At 42.8% G+C, this 25,432-nt stretch overlaps 1 protein-coding gene across 1 annotated transcript; it reads right to left on the minus strand.

The window, feature by feature from the left end:
- Positions 1 to 66: 66 nt before the first annotated feature.
- On the minus strand, positions 67 to 19,314 carry IL7R (interleukin 7 receptor). The gene is made up of 8 exons (XM_030470362.1): positions 19,098 to 19,314; positions 12,031 to 12,169; positions 10,546 to 10,700; positions 8,758 to 8,912; positions 7,522 to 7,699; positions 6,572 to 6,662; positions 4,662 to 4,737; positions 67 to 3,219 (listed from the first exon to the last, which is right to left on the minus strand). The coding sequence occupies exons 1-8, from the start codon at positions 19,186 to 19,188 to the stop codon at positions 2,716 to 2,718; spliced, it is 1,389 nt and encodes a 462-aa protein (XP_030326222.1). The 5' UTR covers positions 19,189 to 19,314; the 3' UTR covers positions 67 to 2,715.
- Positions 19,315 to 25,432: the final 6,118 nt, after the last annotated feature.

Here is a 25,432-nt window from a genome sequence, read left to right on the forward strand (position 1 = left end):
CGCCTTGAGAGGTAATCAACGTTTTTCAACATCATTAAAATTAGACTGTGACTCAGTGTTATAACTGACAAAAGACTTATTTTATTTCACAGATTAGCATTTGTGTGCTGCTAGGAGATGTTTGCATAGCGCAAATGAGCTGTGCGTAGTTAAGGGGGAGAAGCGCAGACAGGGGAGAGGTTGTGTTGTGCCATAAGCACAGAAGAGGTGGCGAAGCCTGATGGGCACGTGCAAAGAGGAGCCGGCAGCTCCAGGCATGGTGTCATAGAGCAGATACATGCAAGCCAGGGTCACCATCGTATCTTTGTGTGTGCAGCTGAGTATAGCATGAAAGGCAGAAAGTGCGGAGCAGGAACGTTATGCTGAACTAGAGAAGGTGCATGGAGCATGTGAAAGCTGAGTGGACGTCCCTGTGTGGATGTTGAGACAGATGGGAATTTGCGAACAGCTATGGGGGAAACTGTCTTGTAGAATCAGGAAGCTACTTGGTCCTGACCCAGTGAAGCGTTGTCAAGACATAGCTTTGGCTGTATCTTCATGTATGTGCTATGCATCCAAAAGCTGGCCATGGACCTGAAGTGCTTGTGGTGCTTCAGTGCTTTGGAGCATATTTGCATTTCTTTTTTCCCAAAACAAAGCTACAGGTGCTTATATCTGTATACATCCATCAAATTTATGCTTTTGGCTATAAAATTGCAAGCATAGCACATACTGTAAAGGATTTTTTCTGATGTGCTTTTGCTTCTTCCTCTATCCCCTTTTTGTTTGTCACCATGTTACTGGAAGAAGAAATCTCTGCAGCACAATTTCTGTCTGCATCTACAATTGCACTGTGCAAGACAGCACAGTATGAGCATTACCAGCAGCTCTTTTTAAAAAGATATACAAGCATTATGAAGCAAATGAATGTTCAGGGCTTTTCATCTTTCCTACTGCAACAATCAATGTTCCATTCAGTGAGAAACAGCAATAAAAACCATTCTGTAAAATGTCACTGGAATGCCTTGAGCCAAATGCTCATCCCCTTTGCACACAGGTACCATAAGGTTCTCCCTGTTTGAAGATTCCCCTGGTGTTGGATTGAAGCGGAGAAGGTGGAGTGCTGTCTTGGGAGTGCTGTTTTTCTCCAGCAGGCTACATCAAATACAGCTTTTCTGTAATAATCTCAGTGATTATTACCAGTCAGAACAAATTCAACCAGCTCTGATGAAGACAGAGGACTCTTTTACCCTTAGACTCTGGGAATGTGAATACATTTCAGTAAACGACAGTTTTAAGCAGCTGGAGGAACTGAGACTGCACAGTGAGGTGAACCCCAGCCTCAGAGTGCATCAAAGCAGCTTGGATTTCCCATGGCCACACTGCTCGGCTGTCATGCAACCATGTGGCTGTAGCAGCTTTATCTCCAAGCGTGTGCTCCACAACGCACAGCATCCCAGAGGGACTGTTAAGTGGCTCAGCCATCTCTGCATGGCAGCATGAGAGGAACCCATCAGAGCTGGGCACAGAGTCCAGGCAAAGGTGAGTAGGAAGGGGCAGGATGCCTTACGCCATCATAATGCAGAAGAAAAATTTTAAAAAAAGGATAATAAAATGCTATCTCCAGGCAATTTACAAGGTCCTTTTAAAAACTGTAAGTCTTCTGATCACTGGCAGGATCCATCCATCCATCTTCCTAGGTTACTCTTGCACTGTTGTATGACATTACTTGGCCAAGTTCAAAGTATTCTCATGCAGCCACAGCCATTAGAAATACCACTAGTAAACAAACATGGTCCACTTAGCCCTTCTGCCCTGGCCGGTACCTACATGCTGCACCAATTCTTGCACAAGAGCTGCAGAGAAAGACAACATAATGTATTTTATGGCCCAGATTTAGTTTACAGGAAGAGATGGGACTTCGCTTTTCATTGATTTTGTTTTGTTTTCTTAACTAAAATTGCTAATACACGAAATGCTGAAGATCTTTAATATAAAGCACTAGCAGAAGTACCTGTGGATCCTAAAACTGGCTCTGGGGCAGATGTTTATCAACAGTAAAAAGTAGTGGCTGGAGGGTTTTGCTTTGTTTTAATCTCAAGGAAAAAAAAAAAAAATCAGTCTGAGAAAACATCTTCTAAGATGAGTCCATGTGTCCTTTTTCCTTGGGGCTCAGCAAACTGCGTTTGCGATGACCAAGCTCCTGAAACCCCAGGCAACTAATGTTTGATAGCAATTTTCATTTACTGGTGTTTCGCAAACTCATGGACTTCCACTGACTGCAGAGGAGTTCTTCTTGACCTACCACTGTTTAAAAGCGATTGGATTCTATTTAGCTTGAATTTGTTGCCATATTTCTTGCTTAGATATTAATAAAGCCTTAACTTTGCAACCAAGAGGTTAACAGGAGTTCATTATCTTTTACAAGACCTGCTGTGATCCTCAGCTAGGACTGCAGTGTCATTGCTCTGGATTAATCAGATCTGAAGATTAAAGTTAGATTGAATTGAGTTTAATTTCTGCTGCAGTGGAGATTGCTAATGGCATACTGAGAGCTGAAGTTGGGCCACTTATCACTGAAATGTGGGAGAACCAACTTTCTTGCAGGTACCATGAAGCACTACGAGCATTATGTTGCAGAGATGAGAACTCACAGGATACAGGAAAACAAACCAGAAAGCTTCAGTGTCCTGCTTGTGTTAGAGAAAAAAAGGTATGCTGTCATTCCTCTAAGGTTTACTGAACTTTGTAGAAGCTAGACATCGTGACATAGGCTTCCTCGTGGTTTGGTGGCCTCATTTCACTGGTAGGTAGCATCTGGGATATGGTGTCACCATTTTGGGGCTGTGGTTCAGGCTGGCTGGATGGATCTGGGGGAGGAGCAGAAGAAAGGTTGAAACCATCATGGCACAAGGTCACCCCATTGCAGTGGCACACATCGTATGTGCTGGAGTCACCATCTCCTTCAGCGACTGCAAACTGGCTAGTGCCCAGAAGTCTGTGCAGGGCTTCAGCTGGCCAGATTCCTCCACAAGTCACAGACAGGTTTAAGTTGCTTTTGTCTGTCACTGCAGGGATCATCTTCAGGTCTGATCTGCTCCTAATTTTTTCTGGAAGGTTTGTCTCTGGAGCAGTTGATGGCTGCAGAAAATTTTCCAGTTCAGCTTTTGCTCGAATGCCGTCCACTTTATGGATATGAACGTAACCAAAACTCTCCGGGTTAAAGCTTATGTCAAAATTCTGCATGGCAAAGGGAACAGCATGGTCAGTTAACAGTGGGTATTAGCCTAAAAGAAAAGGCACTTTGATAATTCATTTTATTTTGGTAGGGTATCTATTATTTCTTTAACTCTGAAGGTAACCTTGAACAGGTTAAACAATAGGTTACAAAGAATAAAATATCAGGTGACTTAAAATCCTTTTCCATATTAATCTGTACCTATCCACTGTCCTCCTGCAAGCAGCACCACTGAAGGGTGTTTTATGCTTTACACAATGTGGTGGGAATTCATGTTTCAGAAGCTTTTCTGAGCCACACATCTATTTGCACACCTGCCATCTCACAGTAATGAACGCCAAACCAGGCAGTTCCTTTCAGTTTTACCTTCCTAATTTAGCAGTGAAGGAAGTAAAAGTTTGCCACGGCTTCCCGAAACACATTAGGAATCCTGCACAGGCAAGCATGGGGGGTAGGAGAGTCATCTTAGATCTCCTGTTAAATATTGTTATATTTAGAAATTAATATAAAGCACTAGCGGAAGTACATGTGGATCCTAAAACTGGCTCTGGGGCAGAACATGCTAATAATGTACCAACTGGGGAGAACAGTGCTGATGAGTTTCTTAGTGAAAAATAATGCACTAGGCGCATACTTTCAAGGCAACAGGCTAATGCCACAGCTTATGGTTTGTAGTATTTGTCCATCTGGCTTTTATCAGGAAGGGCAGTTCATGTACTGCATGGTCCATGAGCAACTCTGCTGGCTGTGTAAGGGTGCATGGGCATCACCAGGAGCATTTGCAAAGGGTCCTCATCCAGCCCCACAATCAGTTTCATAGAATCACTGAAATGTCTCAGTTGGAAAGGACCTCTGGAGTCCAACTGGTCCAAACTTCTGCCAGAAGCAGGACCTGGGCTGGGTTATGCAGATCCCTGTCACCCTACTCTTGAACCCTACCTTTTCTCTGGGCAACCTACACAAAGTTTAATTGTTCTCATGCGGAAAGATTTCTTGCTTATATCCAGATGGAGTTTGCCCTGAAGCAACACAGGAGCTTGTTGCCTCTGGTCCTGTTACCATGCAGCCTTGTGGCAACAGTACCCCCACCATCTCCCTACCTACACTTTAAGTATTGGAAGGTTGTAATTATTAGTCCTCATCCTGAGCTTCCTTTTTTCTACAAACAAACTCAGTTCCTTCATCGTTTCTTCATGTATCAAGTTCTCCAGCTCTCTTCGACTACTCACAAGTCAAAGCTCAGACACTAGTTGAATTGTCTGTTATTTCCATACACCTGACTAGCATTTGCCTGTGCAAATGTGGGGTCTCTTCAGTAAAATGTAGAAGTAATTTCAGAATGATGTCTCAGGTCATGCAGCAACTGCATGTACTATCTCTTGTGAGTGATAGGTTTGTTTACAGTAGTCTACACTCCAGTGAAAACAACAATGAAAGTACATACATTTTTTGGCTTCTTGCATAGCTGCTCCAGTGTTTTTTTATGATCAGGAAGGTTTGGCCACACAGCAGGCTTGATCCTGAAAAAGCAGCAGTGGACAAAAATGGGTTCAACAACAGCAAAAGAGGGATATGTTCAGGTATCAGAGGTTCATATTGTATCATTTGTATCAGTTCTCACAAAGCCTTAGGGCTGACTGTAATTACTCAAAAAAATAACAAAGAAGTTTCAGAATAAAACAAAAACAAGAGGAGTTATAAAGGTCACTGAATAGTCATTGTTCTCTTGAGTGAACAAATTGTCACAGTTAAAGGAAAACACTTCAAGTACTGGAAATGCAGCAAATTGTGCTGGCAAAGAGCTCATTTGCATGTAGCTGTGTTAACAGGGCTTTGGATAGTGAAACCAATTTCTGCAAGTGAGAAAAAATGCTGTGGTTAAAGTGCAAATTTGCTGATATTTGCCTCTGCATGTTTACCTACGTCAAAGATCTGCATACTGTTCCACTCCTTCGTTAGCTATCTGTGCTTCTGGTGTCTGTATTGTAGTCTTGTCCCACAGGGCTCATTTTCCCTGCCTCAATTATCAAAGTTCTCCTGTTGTGCTGCTGGAAACCCTCTGCTATGAAGCACCTAGAGAATATTGCCTGAGTGACATCCAATGTTGCAGTAATATGCTTATAGATGTAAATGAATATATTTTGGGGATTTTTTTATGTGTTTGCATATGGGGGTATATATGCACATGCATAAAACCTTCTTCTTTTTAAAAGGGAAATCTCTGTGTTCAGAAAGTTTCACTTGTTTTTTTAGCACTTTTACAGATCTCCTACCAAAGTTAACGAACTGCAGGAGCTCAGCAACATTAAAAAACAAGAGCTATAAATCTGAAGCCATATCTATACTTGCAAAGAAAGCAGGACCAAGAGAGTGTTCCCTGGCAGATAAGTCCAGTGTCTAAAAGGTTTAATTATTAAAACTGTTCTTGGCATGGTTTGAGCAGGGCCAATTAGCACATTCCCAGGCAATCCCGTGTGTGATTGAGGAGTTAGTACAACCCAAGTGCTGTCCCCAAAAAGCAGCTCACATGCAGCCATCTCTCTGGATCTCAGTGGAGCTGGATGTTGCAGATATAGCTGCTATGAATGCCACCAAACAGCCCTGGGCTTTCTGCCTTGCAAGAGGTTCATTTCCTATGGCTAAACTTGGGACTTTTTCACTTCAGATTCTGGTTTCACCAGATTATCCATGTATATGTTCATTCTCTTTAGTTTGTCATTAACTATTCTATATTTATATGTAGCCATGTATTTTAAAATATATTTACAGCTGTCTATTGCTGTATAGCTGACATATGAAGAAAACCCAAAACAATGGACTGCCAGCGTAATTACTGTATCTCCAGTCCCACTTCTGCCACAGCTGCATTGGTGGGGGATGTAGAGCCTGGTTTCACCATATATCTGGACAGATGGCTGACACCATCAAGCCCTTGTTGCAGAGAGTTCTGTGATGCTGCTTCTGCAAGAGCTGCAGAGCAAGCATCCTGCTGACTCAGCCTATGATAAGGAAAGAGGCAATCTCCCTGGGAGACTGTTTCCACACCTCTTGGGACTTTACTAAAACCTGCAAGTTGCTTTCTTTTCTGGATTTGTGGTAACTTCAGCTCCCCAAAGGTCCCAGGGTTTCAAGCCCAAGACTGAAGTATGATAAAAGCGGCAAGCCATCTGCCTGCCAACACCCTCTCTGGTACTGTCCGCTTCTACTCTTTGCCTGCCTTTGGCTTGACATAGAAGTCGAGAGGTGGAAAGGGCACAGTCCTTAATATAGCAAGCGTAACAGGGAGAGTAATAAGACTGTCAGAAGAGGATTGGCTTCCAACATTTTTTTCCGATATAAGGGGACTTAGATTACCTGTTTTCCCAAAAAGTTACAATCAGGACAATCATGACAATGGATAGCATGAATCCCAGGATGGAAACTATAACCATGACCATGCTGCTGTCTAAAGAAAAAGAAAGAACATCAGCCAATGCATATAAATGCCTTACCTTTAAGAAACAGTAACTTGTAGTGTTTCTCCAGATAATAAATCAGGAATTAATGCCAAGCACTGCACCTGCATCTCATTGGACTGTGTAGTGGTACATTTCTCCTGTCTTTCTGAAGGAGGAAAGAGAAGGCTGCCAGAGTATCAGCACTTGGCTGAGCTCCAGACTGTGTTCCCAGGTTGGATTAGAGTAGCTCAAAGTGCTGTCACCTCGAGTGTGTTGAAGCCACCACTTGCCACATCCTTACAGCAGCACTGAAGTGACTTCTAACACACATATTGGCAAGGTGCCCCTGGGGATTGAAGGGACTCCAAGGACCAGGAGAATTATTCATGTTTACAAGTGCAATGATGCGATTTTATCCCTTATCATATTTGTGATGAAAGTGCCATGTTCACACACAAATCCAGGGCCCTGAAATGGGTTGTGTTTCACCACTCTCTGCCTTAACTAAAATTCTCAGTGCAAACTGGTCCATCTTCCTGCATGCCAAGAGGCAGCAAGCAGGAATGAGTCAGACTTCACCTCCGTTTGCACCCTCCTCAAGCCCCTATGGCAGCAATTCATCTGATCGTATTTCTCATGAGTGAGATTTAATTACGCATGGAGAGTCCGCCCCAGGCAGAGTGATACAACTGCTCTCTGGGTCATCTCTTTTGGGGTGCCCCGTGCCTGTGAGCGCTGAGCCCTGCAGTGGCCCTGAGCTCATCCCTCCCCATGCTCTGGCCACTGCTGCTCCTGGGGCTGGCCAGGGAGCCGAGAGCCCTTAGCTCTGCTTTCTTCCAGGTGGACCAAAGTGGTTTTTGCCCTTACAACTCCCTGTCGAGCGTTGCTCCCTTGTGGTCCTGAAGCTCTTGGAAGTGCTCCATTCGCTCCATGTTCCCTTAAAGTAATCTCTGTTGGGCTGAGAACGTACTTTCACCTCATATGATGCATCATTTTCAAGGCTTTTCCCCAATAATTTTGCTTGAAGGTATGGTGACTCTATTGTCTAAACACACAAAAATATCCAATTATTTTTCTGGAAGACACAGGCAAAGAATCTTTGATTTTCAGCAAAATGTTCAAGATCAGATGCCTCCCTGTAGTTCTGAGCTACTTGCTCTCTGTCTCTAGTTATTATACAGCTGGTCATTGAGGCATGAGTCTAGTTTAACAGAGAGGTAGTCCAGACAGTATCAAGAAAAGAAATAAGCAAGGGGTAAAAGCTCTTTGAAAAGCAGCTGGAAGTATTAACTGTGCTGTGCTACTGCCAGCACTGCAGTGGGAAACACATGCTTCCCTGGCAAAGTTCAAAAGAGAGAGGGGGGGAAAAGATACATTTGTGCAGCATAAAAAGACAACTTCTAAAAGAGCAGCTACAGGAAAGAAACTGAAAGAAGTGCAGCTCTGGTGCTCTTCATTTAAATGTATTTGGTTGCCTGAATCCATCTTTTTTTCTAGTTCCAGTTGTCCTGTGTTTGCTCTGTAAAAACCAGGTATAATCCATGCTTTCAAACATCTGGACTTGTATTTGCTTGGCTGCTCTTGTGACAGGGGACACAAAGGTCCCAGCAGCTGGGCACCCCAAACCAGATCCAGATCGCAGGCAGCTGCAGCTTGAAACATGGCCTGAGTGTGGGAGAGCTGCAGGGCTGCACATGAAGCTGGAAGAGGCTCAGTGGAAAAGGGACACAAAGAAGCTGTTGCTAAATAAGAAAAGGGGTCATAAGATTTACTGAGTGATGAGCACAGAAAATGACAGCAAAACCACAACAGTTAAGAGCAAGGCAACCAAACCTTAGGGTGGTTTGTTACATTATGTCTTCTCTTCCCACTGCAAAGCCCGAATGAATGAAACTTTGTTAGACCAGAGAAGTGTCTAATAGACATGTGTGCTGCCAGTCTGGAATTGTTTTGACTGATGTATATTCCAAATGCCAAATATTGCACCTCTCGAGTTCCCAGCTGGAGAACCTTAGAAATGCAGACTTTTTACATGACACTGGTATTTCTGAAAACATGTAATTTCAGAAATTAGTGTGAGGTCAACAATACATCATTACTTACCCGCCAAGAACCTTTTTCCTGACGATAGGCTATTTGATGTATTAATTTGTCCCTTAAGTATTTCTTCCATGAATGTGGTGTACTGTAATGAATAAGATACTCGTTTGCTTCCTTTTGGTATGTGATGTTTATGTTGAATGGTACTTCAGGCTTAACTGCAAATGAGAACAAACAAGGATGTAACAGGAGTAAAACAATCTTATGACAAAATAAACAGGTTTTAAAAAGTAGGAAAAAAAATGTCCTCTTCAAGTTACAGCCCCTGCATGGTGACCTATCTTCAGTGAGGGCTGGCTTGAGCTGGGCGAGCCTCATGCTAAGCCCCAGCTCATCCTTACGCCTTGGTCCTGAAAGGGGCTTGCTTTTGACCTGCTGGATCAGCAGTATGACCGGCAGGGGCAGTGCTTCCTAGGGATGTGACATTTAGTCTTGGAATGCAATTTCTGAGCATGCCCACCCCTGTAGCGCTGCCTGGAGACCAGAAATTTAGTCCCTCTAGCCAGTGCTCTGAGGTGGAGACCCTATGGCAGAACTCATCGCTGCTCTGAGAGGAAGGCACTAGCGAGCAGACTGGGTATGGGTACAACTGCCTGTCGCTGCCAGGGCGGTGGGACAAAATATGACAGTGTTAGATATAGAAAAGGGGCCTGTGGCCCTTACTATGAACCCACACCTGACCTGCCTGAAGGATACTGTCAAATGACCATTTGTGCAAGTACGTGTGGTATTTTTTGGACTTGACAGTCCAAAATGCAGCCCTCAGGACTCTCCCCAAGCTGTGCCTGAGCTGGATGTGCCTGAGGTCTGCAGGGATCTGTGTTTGTGTCACTGAGGCTTCCTGAATGTGCCATGTAAAGTGTATATCAGCTCTCACAGGAACAGAGAACCCACACCTCTCTCCTCTCAGGAAAATACATATAACCAGAAATTATGCCCACTCCTTCTGCAACGCTCATATACTTAATCCTTTAATGCAGAACCACAGTTTCCAGAGGAAAGACTGCCAGAGACAGCACATAAAACTGAGAGGTAATATTATTAGAAAAATATTGGACTGGGGCAGAATGTTTCATAAAAGAGGAATGTCACAGTGCCTATTGACAAAAACAAAGCAATGTGGCAATAGAGCAGAACTGAGCTACCTACATGGGCTTTTCTGCAGCCCCCAAATGAGACCAGCTTCCAAGAGGGATAAGTCCTCAAAGCCCCTCTTCCCCTGAGTTCCCTATTTCTTGGCTCAGGCAGGTCCCCATCGTGGCTTTGACGAGCCCATTCATGGGCTCTCAGTGTCTCTTCTGTGCTGCAGGGTGCCTGAGCACCTTGTTCAGACAACAGGCTCCACCAAGAAGCAAGGTGTGAAAAAGTGAGATCTTGCAGCTTGGTGGTCCCTGAGCTGCTGAGCTCGTGCTATACATGGGGTGGTTGGACCTGAAACTACACATTCCCCAGTGAGACGTGAATGAAATTTCCCTGTTTGACAGTTGGTCCACTCTCATGAGCATCTGCTTCACCCATGTGCATTACTCAACCTATGTCCAGATCTGGGGAGAGTGTTACAATAAGCCAAAATTCAGGTGCATATTTTGAATGGAAGTTAGTCAGGTTTGGCTTCGAAGCAAGTGGAACACCACACTCTGCCACATCCCAGTCAAAGCTCTATGACATGCTAGGTCACTACTTTATACTGGCTCTGTGTTATCCAGATTGATGCTTAGGCTCTGAGCTGGGCTATTTTTTTTCCCAGTAACACCTGTATCTTAAAAATGTCCAAAATGTTAAGTGTCTTACCAATGTCAGTTACCACCAGACTCCTGCAGACCCTTCTCTTTATCTCAGAGTCCATGCAAATGTATTTATTTGAGAGTATATCAGTGAATTGTAAGAAATACACATCTTCTTGTTTCTCCATGTTGAAGCACACATAATTGCTGTCTTCCTTGGTACTGTTGACCAAAGTGACACAACGTTAATTTCTTCTCAGTCTTACTATAACATAGTAAGGGATGAAACCTGGTTACTCATTTCACAGTAAATGAAGTGAGATTCCATGTGAAATAAAAAAAATGCCATGCAAAGAAGGGGTTTAAAAGATTGATAGTGTTTTTCCTTGTGGTCTTTGAGCACAATAATCAAAATATATGAGTCACAGAAAGAGTCCTGGAGCTCCCCAGGAAAATGCAATTATGAAATTGGAGATGTATGTGTTAAAGAACTTTATATCTTTAAAAATTATCTTACTGCTGCCTTTGTTAAATGCAGGGCGGTAGGTTTAGGTGCTTACTGAAGATAAAGAGAAATTTCTTATTGACTGAAGTGGTAGCAAATACAGGGTCAACAGTCAGCCAGGCCATTAAGGAGTCATATGTTACAGTTTCAGAGTCAGAATTACATCTGTGTATTCCTCCATCTGTGCGATACCCATGTTTGAGGACTGTCACAAAATTTCGGTCAAAATCCAGAATGAATCTTATGAAAATAGAAAAATTCTAATAAACTAGGCGGGAAAAAATTAGTAACAATTAGAATAGGAAGATTAAAAAAATCCACAACTGATGCTGGTTGCTGTGGATCTTTCAGTATCAGGAAAAACAGGCAAAGGGAAAAGCAGAAGTATACTAAAGAAATAAAATCTGATCTTCTTCAGTTTAAACATAAAGGTAGAAAAGAGTTTCAAGACCTCAATGAAAAGTGGAGACAACTGATGTGTTTGGTAACTGTTGCGTTTCTGTATACTCATTCTAGTGTGGTTTTTGCATGTCTGTGTGTGTGAAGGCAATTGCTTAATTTTTGCTTATGCTAGATAAAGGCATTTTCTCTGCAGTGAAAAATCAGCCTTCTTGCCAAAGAATTTTCTGTGGGAATGATCTGCCTCTTCAAAAGACATTTTTACTTTCCACTTGGTAAAGCAAGGTTTGAGTTTTTTTAAATATCATTTAACTTAAAGAAAAAATGTTCTCAGTTCATTCTGGGCTACATCCATAAATAGAGGTGTTCCAGAGCAACAAAGGCAAGATTGGGACTATTGGATTGGTGTTATAATGCCCTTTACAGACCCTTCCAGCTATTTTCTTTTCTTATTAGGCAGCTATATTAGGCAGTTTCACTAAACTCTTCTTCTTTGCTGAACACAGTATTCAAACTTGGTAAAATAGTCTTAAACAGAATTTTGTCTAGCTTTGCTGCTCCTGTTACCCACGATATGACAATGTACACACTGGCACGTAGCATTTAGTTTCCTAGAAGTTTACCAAAGGGTGGACTGGCAGCACTTACCACAGGGCCAGGGTATAGTTAGTGTTGTGAGGAGGCAGCTCGGTAAAATTGCAGGTCAGGCTGCTATAGGAATCCTTAAATTCCAGCTGGCTGAAGCATTCAATGTCTAAATTGTCTGGTTCATCATCTCCAAAAGTCCCTAAAGAGAGATTAGCAGGCTATTACAGAAGCAAATCCGTGAGTGTATTTGATTTGCAGCACCATTGTATAGGAGGTTGCTTCTATATGTGATTCCCTGAAAGGAAGAGGATCAACCTACCTGTTTTATAAAAAAGCAAAGAAAGCTTTTTCAAAATGAAATTAAAAGCCACTTGCCCATTTCAAGGTTACTCTACTTGCCTGCCAGTGAAGCTCATTTACTTACCACGCACAAAGGTACATTCTGCATCATCAGTCTGTGAACTACAAAAACCCCACTCTGTCGCAGATTGCTAGATCAGATGAGACACCCCATGTCTATTCTTTTCCATTAACCATGGACAAAGAGGGGTGCCGATATCAACCTGGAAACATCTGTGAAAGAGTCCCAATGCAAAACAGAGAAAATACACTGTCAGCTCTGCAGTTTAATTCCTCCTAAGTTTGAGCCAGGGAGAGAGGAGTTCTTGTTTTAAAAGTTGTGGACAAACTTTATACTAAACCCCATGATTTAGACCCAGCCCATAACTCAGTACCATGCAGCCACTTACTCCCTCCCTAGGCAGGATGGGGAGGGGAATCGAAAGAATGTAAACCCCATGGATTGAGATAAGAACAGTTTAATAATTGGAATAAAGTGAAATATAGTGATAATAGAGATAATGTCAACAATAACAATACTGATAATACTAATACAGAAAAACAACAAAAAAGATAAATAAAAACTCAGAAAACACAAGTGATGCACAATATAATTGCTCTTCACCTGCTGGCCAATATCCAGCCCCACTCGAGCAGCGGGTAACTCCCCCCCGGTTTATATACTGGGCATGACGCGCTGTGGTATGGAATACCCCTTTGGATAGTTCAGGACAGCTGTCCTGGCTGTGCTCCCTCCTGGCTTCCTGCACTCCTCCTCACTGGCAGAGCATGAGAGGCTGAAAAGTCCTTGACCAGGGTAAGTGCTACTTAGCAACAACTAAAACATTGGTGTGTTATCAACACTATGCTCAGGCTAAAGCCAAAACACAGCACTGCACCAGCTACTAGGAAGAAAATTAACTTTGTTACAGCTGAAAACAGGACACCAATGTAAAAGCAGGACCTACTCCATCTGGAAATCATCTCAGAACTTTCTCAAACAGGTTTTGCTATTAGGAACCACAAACTCCTGCTATCCTTGGGCATGCTAAGGAGAGCAAGAAATGTTCACAACGTCCGTTGAAAAGCAGCATATTCAAGTCAAGGACTGAAACACTCTGGAAAATAAATGGAACAGAAACATGCACTGCGGGATATATTCTGCACAGTAACTGCCAGAAGTGTCCGGGGCTGATGCTCAAGGCTAACAAATAAACAACAAAGAAAAAGAAAGACCAAGTGAAACACAGAAGTCGGAGAAGTATCTCTTATTCAGACTCTGTAGGCAGAGCTTTTATGCAAACTGCAGTGATTAGTGTTTTACTTTATATAGGAAACCTTTATGTCTGCAAGAAAGTGACTCTAGCTTCCAAAAAGACAGTATTTTCTTTCTCTCCCTGTCTCTCTTCTCTTTTTATGTGTCCCCTAGCACATTTTTTTCCATATCCCAAGATTTTTTAAATAGGTAGAATAACAAAAATTAATAGCCATCTCTTCTTTTTTTTTTTTTTTTTTTTAAACTGAGTTTGGGAGAAGTATCTTAATGAGGTGTTTATAGGGTTTGGTTTATTTTTGTGGATATGAGAATTGCTCATACAAACAATGAGAATGAGAAAAGCAAGGGCTAGTTTCAACTGGAGTTATTTGTATAGGAATTTCACCTTAAGACAGCCTGAAAGTACATCAAACACCTTGTAGCTCCAAAGCAGCAGACCCGCAGCTGAGGATGCACTCTCAGCAGTTGCCATTGCTGCACCACCATCAGGACCAGCCGTGTTGAGGATGGCCAAGAGTGCCCAAGGATCGTCCTCCTGCCCATGCTGTGAAAGGCTGGCCTGTCACTGGGTTATTGAGAAGACTGGAAAATGAGACGGGTGGTTTTGGGAAAGCAAGAATATTTTGGTGTCATGATGCAACTTGAAGATGTCCCTGCTCATTTCAGGGAGGTTGGACTAGATGACCTTGGAAGGTCCCTTCCAACCTAAACTATTCTACGATTCTAAGTAAGCCCCATTTTGATTGTATTGCAAAGTTTTCTGAAATGTCACATATTTGGGCTCAGGAGGCAAAGCTCAGACTTTCTGCCAGAATGCGTGGCTTCCTGCAATTTGCTTTGGTGACTAATAACATGATCATTGTTTGACTAAGAGCAAATGTCTCAAGTCCTACACTTGGCAGGTATGAGGTCAGTGAAGCTAAGACTGATGCTTTTGAGAGGAGTCCTCTCTGGCAGAAACTGTCAGTTCAGCCTCATTTTATGAAATCTCACCCACTGTAGCTGAGCAGACAGGGAAAGGATTATTGCCATGACCCCTTGAGTGGATCTTCATGACAGGAATGCCTCTGCCTCCTTTTACAAGTGGTTAAGGGGAAGCTGTGGCAATACATAACGTTATTTCCCATGTCAGGGGACTATCCCTGATCCCTTGCTTGGTTTTCTCCTACCCACTCCTTAGACATGACTTTGCCATGAGTGGCGCCTCATGGCTCTTGCAGCAGCAAGAGCAAGAACTCTGGGGTATCAGTGACTCACATTCACAAAAAGTGTAGGGAAATGACCGTGGAAACATTCCAGTGGAAAATCCCTCCCAGAGAAAATTATCATCGTCTCTGCTGCCACTCTCATTCAGTGAACTGGATCACTAAGGGGTGACCAGCTACTCGGATTCTGTGATTCATAGCCCTGCCGGTGATGTCCTATGATCCCTGGCTAATCCTGCCAGTTTACAGGGAGTGACAGACCTTGTGTGTGGGAGCACATCTGAAGATTCAAAATCGTCATGGTTTCACAGCAGGGAGAAAGCAGGAGATTTATTTTTATTGCTTTAAAATGTAAGTCAAGAGCATCACTCCATACGGTCGCTATCAGCAGTGCTTCCTCTTGACCTTGGAGCTCAGGTGCATTTGGAGTCAGGCTTTGAGTAAGAGGAGAAATTCATAAGTCAGGAATGCAGAGAAAACCACAAAAGCAGCACAGGCAGCGGCTAGGACGGGTACTGCTGCCACCAGCAGCTGTGGTGGGCAGCAGGAGGGATGGGAGCATCTGATGCTGCACTGATCCAGCACCCGCAGGCAGAGCTATCCCCCGACCTAAGATTTAGTGGCCATTTGCCAGCATGAGTAACTGGCACACAGAAACAATTATTGGTCTTGCCTTCTCACCGCAGTTCTGGTGGGTCTGTCCCCAGGGGACCCCAGCTCTCCCTGAAGAACAACAGAATGCAGCATCTTCCAACAGTGCTGCTGCTTTGAGGGGATAATGTGTGCAGCACAGATATGGGCAAAGCAGGTGCTGTACAAAGCCTCTCTGCTTGAATGTCACATTCAAAAGAGAGGAACAGAGGTCAGTGCAAATCTAGAACAAGCCCTGCAGCAGTTTCACACAGGTGAGAGTCTTGACCAACACAGCCCTGAGCCACCTGGGCAGAAATAAAAGAACAGAAATGTATATTACATAAAGTTACATATTTGTGGGTATAAGTGTGTGCATATATGTATACATACATTCAAAATGCAGGGAATAACAAGTAAGCTGACATGAATATGCATAAAAATAGAAAAAAAAAGTATTTTATATACATAAATACGCCCAAAGCTCACATGCACAGTTATGACACATTTTATGCCTCTCTAAGACTTTTCTTGTGACTACCAGGAAACTGGCTTATTTATAGTCATAGCTACCTCAAGACAACATTAAAACTTATGAGTAAGGATGACTGATCTTCCTTTACATAAGACAGAGAAATTGCTTGGTGCTGTCTGTAAATGCAAGCTAATATACCAGATATTGCATAAACACACAAACTGATAATCATCATATTAATAAATGGCATATAAAAAGAAACCCTTTCATCTGTCCACTACTGCCTTATTGGAAAATGACAGAAATCATAGAATCATAGAATCATAGAATAGTTTGGGTTGGAAAGGATCTTAAGATCGTCTAGTTCCAACCCCCTGCTGTGGGCAGGGACACCTCACACTAGACCATGTTGCCCAAGGCTCTGTCCAACCTGGCCTTGAACACTGCCAGGGATGGAGCATTCACCACTTCTTTGGGCAAGCTGTTCCAGTGCCTCACCACCCTCACAGTAAAGAACTCTACAACGATGACTGTAAAATGAAAAAAAAAAAAAAAGTTTTGTCTTGCAGTTCAAACAGCCACTTTAGGTTTAACCAGCATAGTGCACCCTTGGTACTGCACTGAAAGGAAAGCTTGCTTTACCTCTTTGACACTGAACTTTCACATTATGATTACGTGGTTCCTTATTCATGGAAATAACATCCTAACCATAGAGTATGTGATAATTAAACCTTGGGAATAGTGTTAAGTAAGCAATTTGAAATGCTTTTTCTGGTATGGTTCCTCTGTGGGTTGAGCGTAATTTTTTTGTGTGACATAAATATGCATATAGTCTCAGTTGCACTTCTTACTTAAACCTCAGAACCACCAGGCATGAATGTGTTTGCTACATAAATGGTTTTGATGACTCCAATATGACTCACACTACTAAGGACTCTTTGCACAATTAAAAATCTACAGGATTATAATTTTTCCCTTGAGAAGCCCAGACCAGGCACAGCCCTGACCCTGGCTGTGCTGAAATCAGGGCAGGGCTTGAGATGTGGTGATTCTAGCAGGAGAAAACTCCTCTCATAGCTACAGTTACAGAAGGTGCTTCACAGAAATGGTTGTCTCTTTGGGTTAGACAACACGCAGCAGGACCATTCAAATCTCAAGAAACCTCATGAGCCTTTACCAAGAGAAGAATGTTAGCACAGGCTATGGACATGCTTCAGCTTTAAGATTTGAAGCCACTGGGAATAACAGCAATGCATGAAACCAAAGGCACTGCTAACAACCTGCAGGATCAATGGTGGAATTTCCAAAGTCAATGAAGTGACTGTCTCCATGAACAGAGTAATGCAAAATATTTAGTGCTGATCTGATGCAAGCAGAACTCATTTTAATCACAACACACTTGATGTGGGTTGGACAAGCCGTACAAATCTGTGTACAAAGACCGGTGAAGCCAGCTGTACTGCCCATGAGACCCCACAGTAGGATGCCTCCTCCTCCCCCTGCCCATTCCCTTCTGCACCTCCACTTCCATGGCTGCACCTCCTTAGCTCTGCTTGTAGCTCTCTTAGGGAGTTTGGGGATCTCCACCTCATCTGCCAGGCTGGGAGCAGCTGCTCAGAAAAGAGGAGGAGATGAAGGCAAGTGCTGCGATGAGCTTTCCCCTCATCTGTCCATAAGAGGGGTGAGCTCATGCCTGCATCAGCTGGCGGCACTTCGCCAGGAGGCAGGGTGAGTCGGAAAGGCGAAGAGTGAAAGCCAAACATCCATAAAGGGCGATTTCACCCTGGACTGTTTAATTTGTTGGTCAAAACCATGAGGCTCATAAAGAAATCATAAAAATGGGGATTTTCTGAATCTGTTTTTCTTTAATTCTAAGCAAATTATGGTTTACTGGGAGCTAGTGACAAAACAAGGAAAGGTCTGATCATATCGGGTTTTGAGAAGCCCTGAAGATTTCAGTGACACCAACAATAAATCACTAGCATTGACCATTCACCACCGTAGCTGCTTGCCAGAGCTGGCTCTAAACAGCTGCGGACTGTATAAATACAAAGCAAACAGGAAAAACAAGGTTGTTAGGTGCAGTTCTGAGCCACTCCCTGTTTTCTTCTAACTAAAAAACTTACACATATCCTTACAAATATATATATGTTTGTATATATGTGTACATACACATGTGTTATAATACATGTCATAAATGGGAAAATGAGATTCCCTGTCTGTGAGGTAGCATAGGAACACAGCCACTATCTTCTTAAAAACCAAAATCTCTTTTGCTCCCAAACAATGGTCCCTAAAACTAGCAGTAGGTGAGCAACAGCCCATGTCCTTCAGGTGCAGTGCAATAAACTCTGTCACTGTTGTTTGTTTTGTACGAGACAATCAAGAGCTTAACAGATCTGGGACTTTATATGTAAATCCAATTTTTTATGTCCCTTTCGAGAAAAGGGACAGCAGACTGAAATAGTGGGTTTATTGCTTCTCTTTTGGTTTTGATGCAGTTAAATAATTTTCACTTCTCTGAGATAATGAAATCTGCAATAAGCCTAAATTTAAAGTGTTGAATTGATTTATAGTTGAGTAAGGTATGAATGCTCTTAGTGAGGGGCTGTGAGAACCCCCTGCTTGAGTTGCTGCTTCAGCAATACTACAAGGAAGACTGGGACTATCCCGCAGTTACACCTGATGAAGCTACTTAAAGAAAAAGGGGAAAAGTTTAGCTTTTGAGGTGGAAGAGTTTGGGCCAAGTTTGAGGTACATTAAAACATTTTCTTTGGAGGAAACTGCCAAGAGCAGGTAAAGCCAGAACCTCACTCCTCTCTGATGAGAGATCAGAGTGACCATGGACTCCAGAAGAGTGAAGGAGGTACCTGTTCACAGGCATAATTCCTCACATGAACACTAGATACAATGAGAGAGGATTAACAGAGAGGATTAACAGGTCTGACCTTGCATGCCTTCTGCATACAGCTATGGTCTCCTTCATTTCATATGGATATAGATGTTACAAGGACAGCAAACTCAGGAATTAAATTAAATAGGTATCCTCCAGCTCAACATCTGCCTCAGGTACTAGCACTAAAAGCAGGAGTCTGAATGCTGAAACACTAGCACATTTAACCCAGCAGCTGCATTTTTGAGCTATTAACTCAGGTTTTTCAGGATCATACACAAGTGGAAAGATGAAGATGAAATGACTCACCATCACCATCTGCTGAAGTGCAACCACTTTCCCCAAGAGTGGTGTGAAGAAACAGGATGAAAATGCTCAATACGGTACTTGACTGTGTCATCCTGAGCACGCTGCATGCGTGCAGTATCTGCGTGTGCGAAACCCGCTCTTGGTTACTTTATACTAGAAGCAGAACAAACCCATTGCCTGATAAAGAGACCTCAGTCAAGGGGAAATGTAAACATGCCGACAAGGATGACTAGTGGCAGAGCAGGAAGCCAGTATGAAGATATTTGCAGAGCTTTTACTTTGAAATATGCTTTCCCCTTCAAAACTAAGGACCTTCTCAGTCAGGCTCATTGACTTATTGGGCCAAATCTGATCAAGTCCAGTGGGTGTGGAGCATTTTCCATGGACACTGCTCCTGGCTTGGCTAACGGGATTTTTGCTGCTGATATTCCTGAGATCATGGTTTAATCCTCTCATCCATTTTCCTCTCAACAGAGGTACACAGGTCCAAGTGAGAAAAATTTTCCAGATAAGAAACATTAAGAGTGATTATTTGTTATTCTTTAAGTGTGGGTATCAAAAGGAGCATGTCTAGCAGGTCAAGGGAGCGTGATTCTGCCCCTCTACTCTGCTCTCATTAGACCCCACCTGCAGTACTGCATACAGTTCTGGAGCCCTCAACATGTGAAAGATATGGACCTGTTGTGACAGAACAAGGGGCAATGGTTTTAAACTGAAAGAGGGTAGATTTAGATCAAACATAAGGAGGAAATTTTTGATGATGGGGGTAGTGAGGCACTGGCACAGGTTGCCCAGAAAAGCTGTGGATGCCCCGTCCCTGCAAGTGTTCAAGGCCAGTTTGGATGGGGCTTTGAGCAACCTGGTCTAGTGAGAGGTGTCCCTGCCCACACAGGGAGGTTGGAACTAGATGAACTTCAAAGGTCCCTTCCAACCGAAACCATGCTGTGATTCTGTGAAGTCCCACATAACACAATGCTGACCTAGAAAAGCTGATTTAAAAGATTAATCCTGCAAAACCTAGCTCCTCGGAACAAAGCAGTACATCTCGTATTTTTTCAGGCTTTGGACAAAACAGAGGCAGAATGCGGAGGATAAGAAGGGGTGTTAAATATTTCCTTTACACACTCTCTGTGGTTGTATACACCAACGCACACTAGAGCGTGATGCAGGGCTATGTACACAGCTGACTGATGTGGCTAACTACAAGTGAGCTAAAGACCTGAAAGCTCTGGCACAACCCTGACTGCACCAAAAAAAGTTTTGTGTCAGAGGTGTAAAGGAAACTGAGGGCAAAGTTGGTAAAAATGCCCAAGCAAACAGAAAAATTATAATACTATAATAATAAGACTCAATACGGAAGCCACAGCAGCTTATCCATTTGCAAAGAAACAATTTAAACTGCTCCAGTGCCAAAATGATGAAAGCTCAGCTTTAGTGTCTACAAAACTGACTTTCTTGCCAGGACTCTAGAGACTGTCCTCCAGCGTCACTTGCTGCCCTGAGCAGGGAGCAGCAGGCTCCCCTGTCCTGTTTTAATGGGAAGAAATGGCCCTCTTTCTGTGAGAACTCAGCATGGGTGACTGAAGGTGGGTATCTCCCATACCTGTGTTGAGCCCCTCCTTGTGATAGGACCCTGAGGTTCCCCACCAAAGTGTTCCCTGAAGGTGCATGAAGCCTAGATAGACATAATAAATATAGGCTTGGATTCACTTGTTAATATGTAGGCATTTACAGTGAATGTCAGAGCTTTTCATTATTTGCTCTCATCTAGCTAGCTGAGAGCATGATTCATCTCATCCTAACAAAGGCACTCGAAAAATGCAATCTAAATCCCTGAATATATTTATCTCTCTCCATTGAATTTAGAAAGAGACCAAGGTGAGGTCGGGGGTAGATGTCTGCTACAATACTTCTCACCCGCAAACAGGAGAGGGAACTGCCAGGCCACAGTGATCACGCATGCAAAGCAGAGCAGGAGATGGACATGGGGCCAAGGAACCTTGGAGGATGGAAGCACCATAGCCTGACTGACCCTCACTAAAGAGGGGGACTTGACTTATAGAATTATTTGGATTGCTGCCCCATTCACATGATATCCCTTCAGGAAATACCCTTTTTCAGAGGTCTGAGTCAGCTCGCGGGACTTTAGGAGTCCTCATGTCTCCCCACCCCCATTTTCCTATGATTGACCCAAGTTCATTGAAGCCAAACTTGAATCAATGAGATTGGGCCCTGGTGACTTCACATCTCTAAGGCCTCCCCCTGGCTTGCTTTAGCAAAAGAATTTCCGCTTTAATAATATTCAACATCATATTATTCTAGAAACCCTCAAGCTATTTTCTACCTCGTTTTCAGCCATAAATATCAATAAAGGAGGGTTCTCCTGTGCAAACTGATTGCTATCTGGAAATGATACATTCTCACTTTAAATTTGTCTTGTTTATAATTGAGTGGGCTATCATTTTGATCTTTTTTTTTTTTTTCTTTTTTCCTGTTTCAGCTGTAGCAAACCAAAAGTAAAAGACTTCTCAGACATAATATTTTGGTTGAACCTGAACAATCTTATTATCAGAGCTGTGCTGCTCAGGGGATTTCCATGTTGTCATAGCTGCATTTTGTCTGGGTGGGGAAAAAAGGGACCACAATGAAAAGAAAAAAACTAGTATAAAGAAAAACTCTGAACCAAAAGCACATTTTATTTTACTTCTGGGTCTCTGCTTCAGAAGCTGTTTGATTTCTAAAAGATATTTGTGTCCATCTGTCTCACCTTATTGCCTGCCTCTTATGCCCTGGAGATAGGAAAGCAAATTTGTGAGAGTCTAAATCTTAGGGCAGCCAAGTACCCAGGAGAAGCTGAAAGAAGACTGGATTACTTTTCATTTGCAATAAATTTATACTGCTTCTGCCTCCTAATTCAGAGTTCCACAAAAAAAGAGAGGAAAAAACAGTTAAAACAGATTAGAGTTTTGATGGTCCAGCAAAAACGTATCTGTGCTTTATTGGTCTGCCAGCCCTCTTTGGGTCCCAGCACTTTGCTTCTGAGTCACCCTAGACCCTCTTACCTTTATGGCCATGAACAAAATCCAGATTACAACCACTATGACTAGGGAAAGCAATTTTTCCTGTGCCCTATGTTTCACAAGTGTGTGCTGTCCATGTGATGTATCAGCTCCTCAGCACTTTCTGCTCACCGCTCCACACGATCCAGTGCCTTCTTGCACTATCACTTTTGTTACAGCTATTAAAAGTGACTAACTAAGCAAGCCATCTACAAATTAACATTTCTGTTTGCCTCTTTTACTGTTTGTTCACCTGTCATTTATTCTCCTGAGAACACAAGCACAAAAGTCTGTTTCGATTCTGATTTGGCTCAAAAAAATGGAAAAGGCTTCTGCACACGAAAGATTTAAGTCTACTATCAGTGTCTGCCTAGAAAAATGAATTTAGTAGATACCATGCTTATACCAGCTATATTTTTCAAACGTTCCAGTTCAGAGAGATCCCAGAGCATCTACGGGAGCCAAGTGGGTCCTCTAGACACATCCCAGTGTGCAGAACTGGAAACAGGTCATGTAGACACTGATGACTGGAGGGTACAGATATCCTTGTGTTTGAGGAGTTCTGTTGGTGTGCCCTGGTCAGATAGCCATGGGTAAAACCATGGCCCAGCTTGGGACTGTGAGGGAACTTTTCCCATGTTGAGATTTGGCAGGAGCTGTTGGGCTTCTGTGGCATGGGGTTTCCTCTGTTTCTTGGGATACCAATAAATTATCACAGAATGAGGGTGACGGTCCTCCTGCGTGACCTAACCTGACCCACTCTTCCCTACTTTTCAAACCTGTGGGGAGCAGGAGGAGAGGATGGCACAATTTCCCATCCCTTCTAAGGGTCATGGATGCTGATTCAAGATGGCTTTTTAACACCTATTTAGGTCCATCCTCCATCAATATAAATAAGTTGTGCAAAACTTTAATATGTCTTTGAATCTTACTAAATTAAAGCTTCAAGAAAAAAATACCCTAAACACTTTTTTAAAAAAACCTCCCATAGGATGTTTCTTTAGGTTATTGCCAGAAAGACAAACTGTGGGATTCATGCAGCTCTGAAACAGAATTTATGAAACTCAATAAACAGTTGAAATGGAGCTATTAATACCCATATTTGTAAGTTACAGTATAAGACTAAACGTTATAGTTATCATCATGGCTAGTATTACTTATTGTTGTTAGCAAAGAGTTTGGTAAAGGCAGCTAATAGACCAGAATCTCATTGGAACATCTCTTACATATATACTCAAACAGACTTCATACTTAGATTTTTATCTTTTTTACCAGATATGCTGGGAAGCAGAAATCTTCTGGCTAGCTTCAGCTGTGAGGAGGAGGACTTCTACATAAAAAAAGGATTTGGAATGGTCTGTTTTGTTGCTTCCTGACATTTCTCACTCTGACCTTCTTTGAAAACTTGGTTCCAAATGAGAACGTATCTTCTGGGTTTTTTACACCAGCAGCATATTAATGAGGACACCTATTATACTGGGGGAAAAATACTGGAAAGTTAGAAAAACATTGCTGGGTGAAGGGTAAAGCAGGAAGGCCAAGTGTACGCTTTGGTCAGACATTCAAATATTATGAGATCAGACCCCAGAACTACAGGACAGGCTAGAAATTCATTGGTTTTGTTTTTTTGAGGTTGTTATTGTTTGTTTTGTTTTGTTTTTTTCCGAAGTAACAAATATAGCAACAACAGTAATGAGAAGAGTCATATTAAGAGTCATATATAAAACGTGGGGTTTGTTTATTTGCTAGTTTCTAAGTCTTTAGGGTGTTCAGGATAATATTTTCAGCTATTCTCTACAATAACCTGAATTAAAGCATAGTTCAAGAAATGGAAGATTATACTGTTTTCCTATTATTCTTTTTCCTAGGTCTTAGAGAAGCATTAACTACTGCAAGACATATTACTCACTTATGAGATCTGGCAGGAGAGCGCCTGCCATAAGACCACTGCATTTACCCAACAACATTTTTCAAACACAATGCTGGGCCAAACCCCTGCAGTGTTGGTGACTACTAATTTTGTAAACATATTTTAATTCTGCAAAATACCCCAATCTTCAACTTTTAAATTAAATATGTTTGGATTTTCTTTCTTTTTAATGAGCTTGGTTTTAGAATTTCCTTTAGTTTAAAAATGTGAATTACTAAAACCTGATTTGGTTTCAGCTCAATACATTCTTTAAGAATCTGCCCACAACAGCTGTGGCTGCTCTTGGATACTTAATATTTAGTGTTCCCACATGCAAACCCAAATCCAGAAAAAAAAAAAAAAAAGCCAAGGGGACACAGGAGGCTCCATTCCAATATATGACTAGTCCATGACGCAGACCTGGACTCTTTTGTCCCAGATGAAAAGCAAGCGTAGACCTCATCAAATAGGACAAAGGGAATGAGTGAACAGAGACAACATGATGACACATCACAGTAAAATGGAACAGATGGACAGAAAATATCTTGAGGGAGCTGAGAGTGTGAAAGAGTGAGAGGAACCTCAGACAGTGATTGTAATACTTGCATTTAATTTGCTGTAGCTGTGGGCCTCCTCCACCACCTGGTAAGTGGGATGGAGCGAGGAAGGAAGGGAAGAAGGGTGCAGGCACGAGGGTGCCAGGCAATGCTGGCACGAGCGTGGCAGCATTCCCTTGCTTCTCCCCTTCCCTCGCACTTGGGTAGGTACAGGATCCGCGTCTGCTTTGGCACAGTACAGTACGCAAGTACTGCCAATACTTTTGGTAATAGCTGCTGGAGTTATGAAAGTGGGCAAAAGAGGAAGCTGAAAGTCCAGGGGGAAAGCCAGTGTCGAGCGCAGGTGGTGTGGCAAAGGCAGAGTGTCTGTGGCACCAAGGGAGCTGAGGTAAGCTGGGGTAGGAAGGATCTTGGCTGCTCTGCTGAGTGCCCCACCAAGGAGCTGACCCTGCCAGTGTTTGTCCCTTCATGCTTATTCTGTGGGTTCTATGCTGCAGTCCTTCAACACTAACACCCCTGTGCTCTGATAGAGCCTCCAGGGAGACACAGGTCCTCCAGAGACAGGCTTTTAGGATGATGATAGGTTTCTAAACCAAGGTATGTGCTGTTCAGAGGGATGGAAAGTGGACTAGGGTGGCAGCTGGGGTGGATCAGGCTGCTGAAGGCAGCCCTCAATATCTGCATAGGTTTCCTTTACTGCTCCTTGCACATCTCAGTACATAGCAGTCTTCCAGTGGTTTAACAAACAGCACTGGAAAGTCAGCTAGAGCCATGCTGACTGTTAGTCGTAGGAATAACAGAATTTATTGG

This window comes from Strigops habroptila, chromosome Z (assembly GCF_004027225.2).
Source record: "Strigops habroptila isolate Jane chromosome Z, bStrHab1.2.pri, whole genome shotgun sequence".
Lineage (NCBI taxonomy): Eukaryota > Metazoa > Chordata > Aves > Psittaciformes > Psittacidae > Strigops > Strigops habroptila.

Excerpts from the sequence above, each read along its gene's own strand:
- IL7R (XM_030470362.1), bottom strand. The coding sequence starts at position 19,188 with ATGACACAGTCAAGTACCGTATTGAGCATTTTCATCCTGTTTCTTCAC. Across the intron at positions 10,701-12,030 it reads AACTATACCCTGGCCCTGTG|TACCAAGGAAGACAGCAATT; the intron begins GTAAGTGCTGCC and ends TTTGGTCAACAG. Across the intron at positions 8,913-10,545 it reads TCTGGTGGTAACTGACATTG|TTAAGCCTGAAGTACCATTC; the intron begins GTAAGACACTTA and ends TCTCATTTGCAG.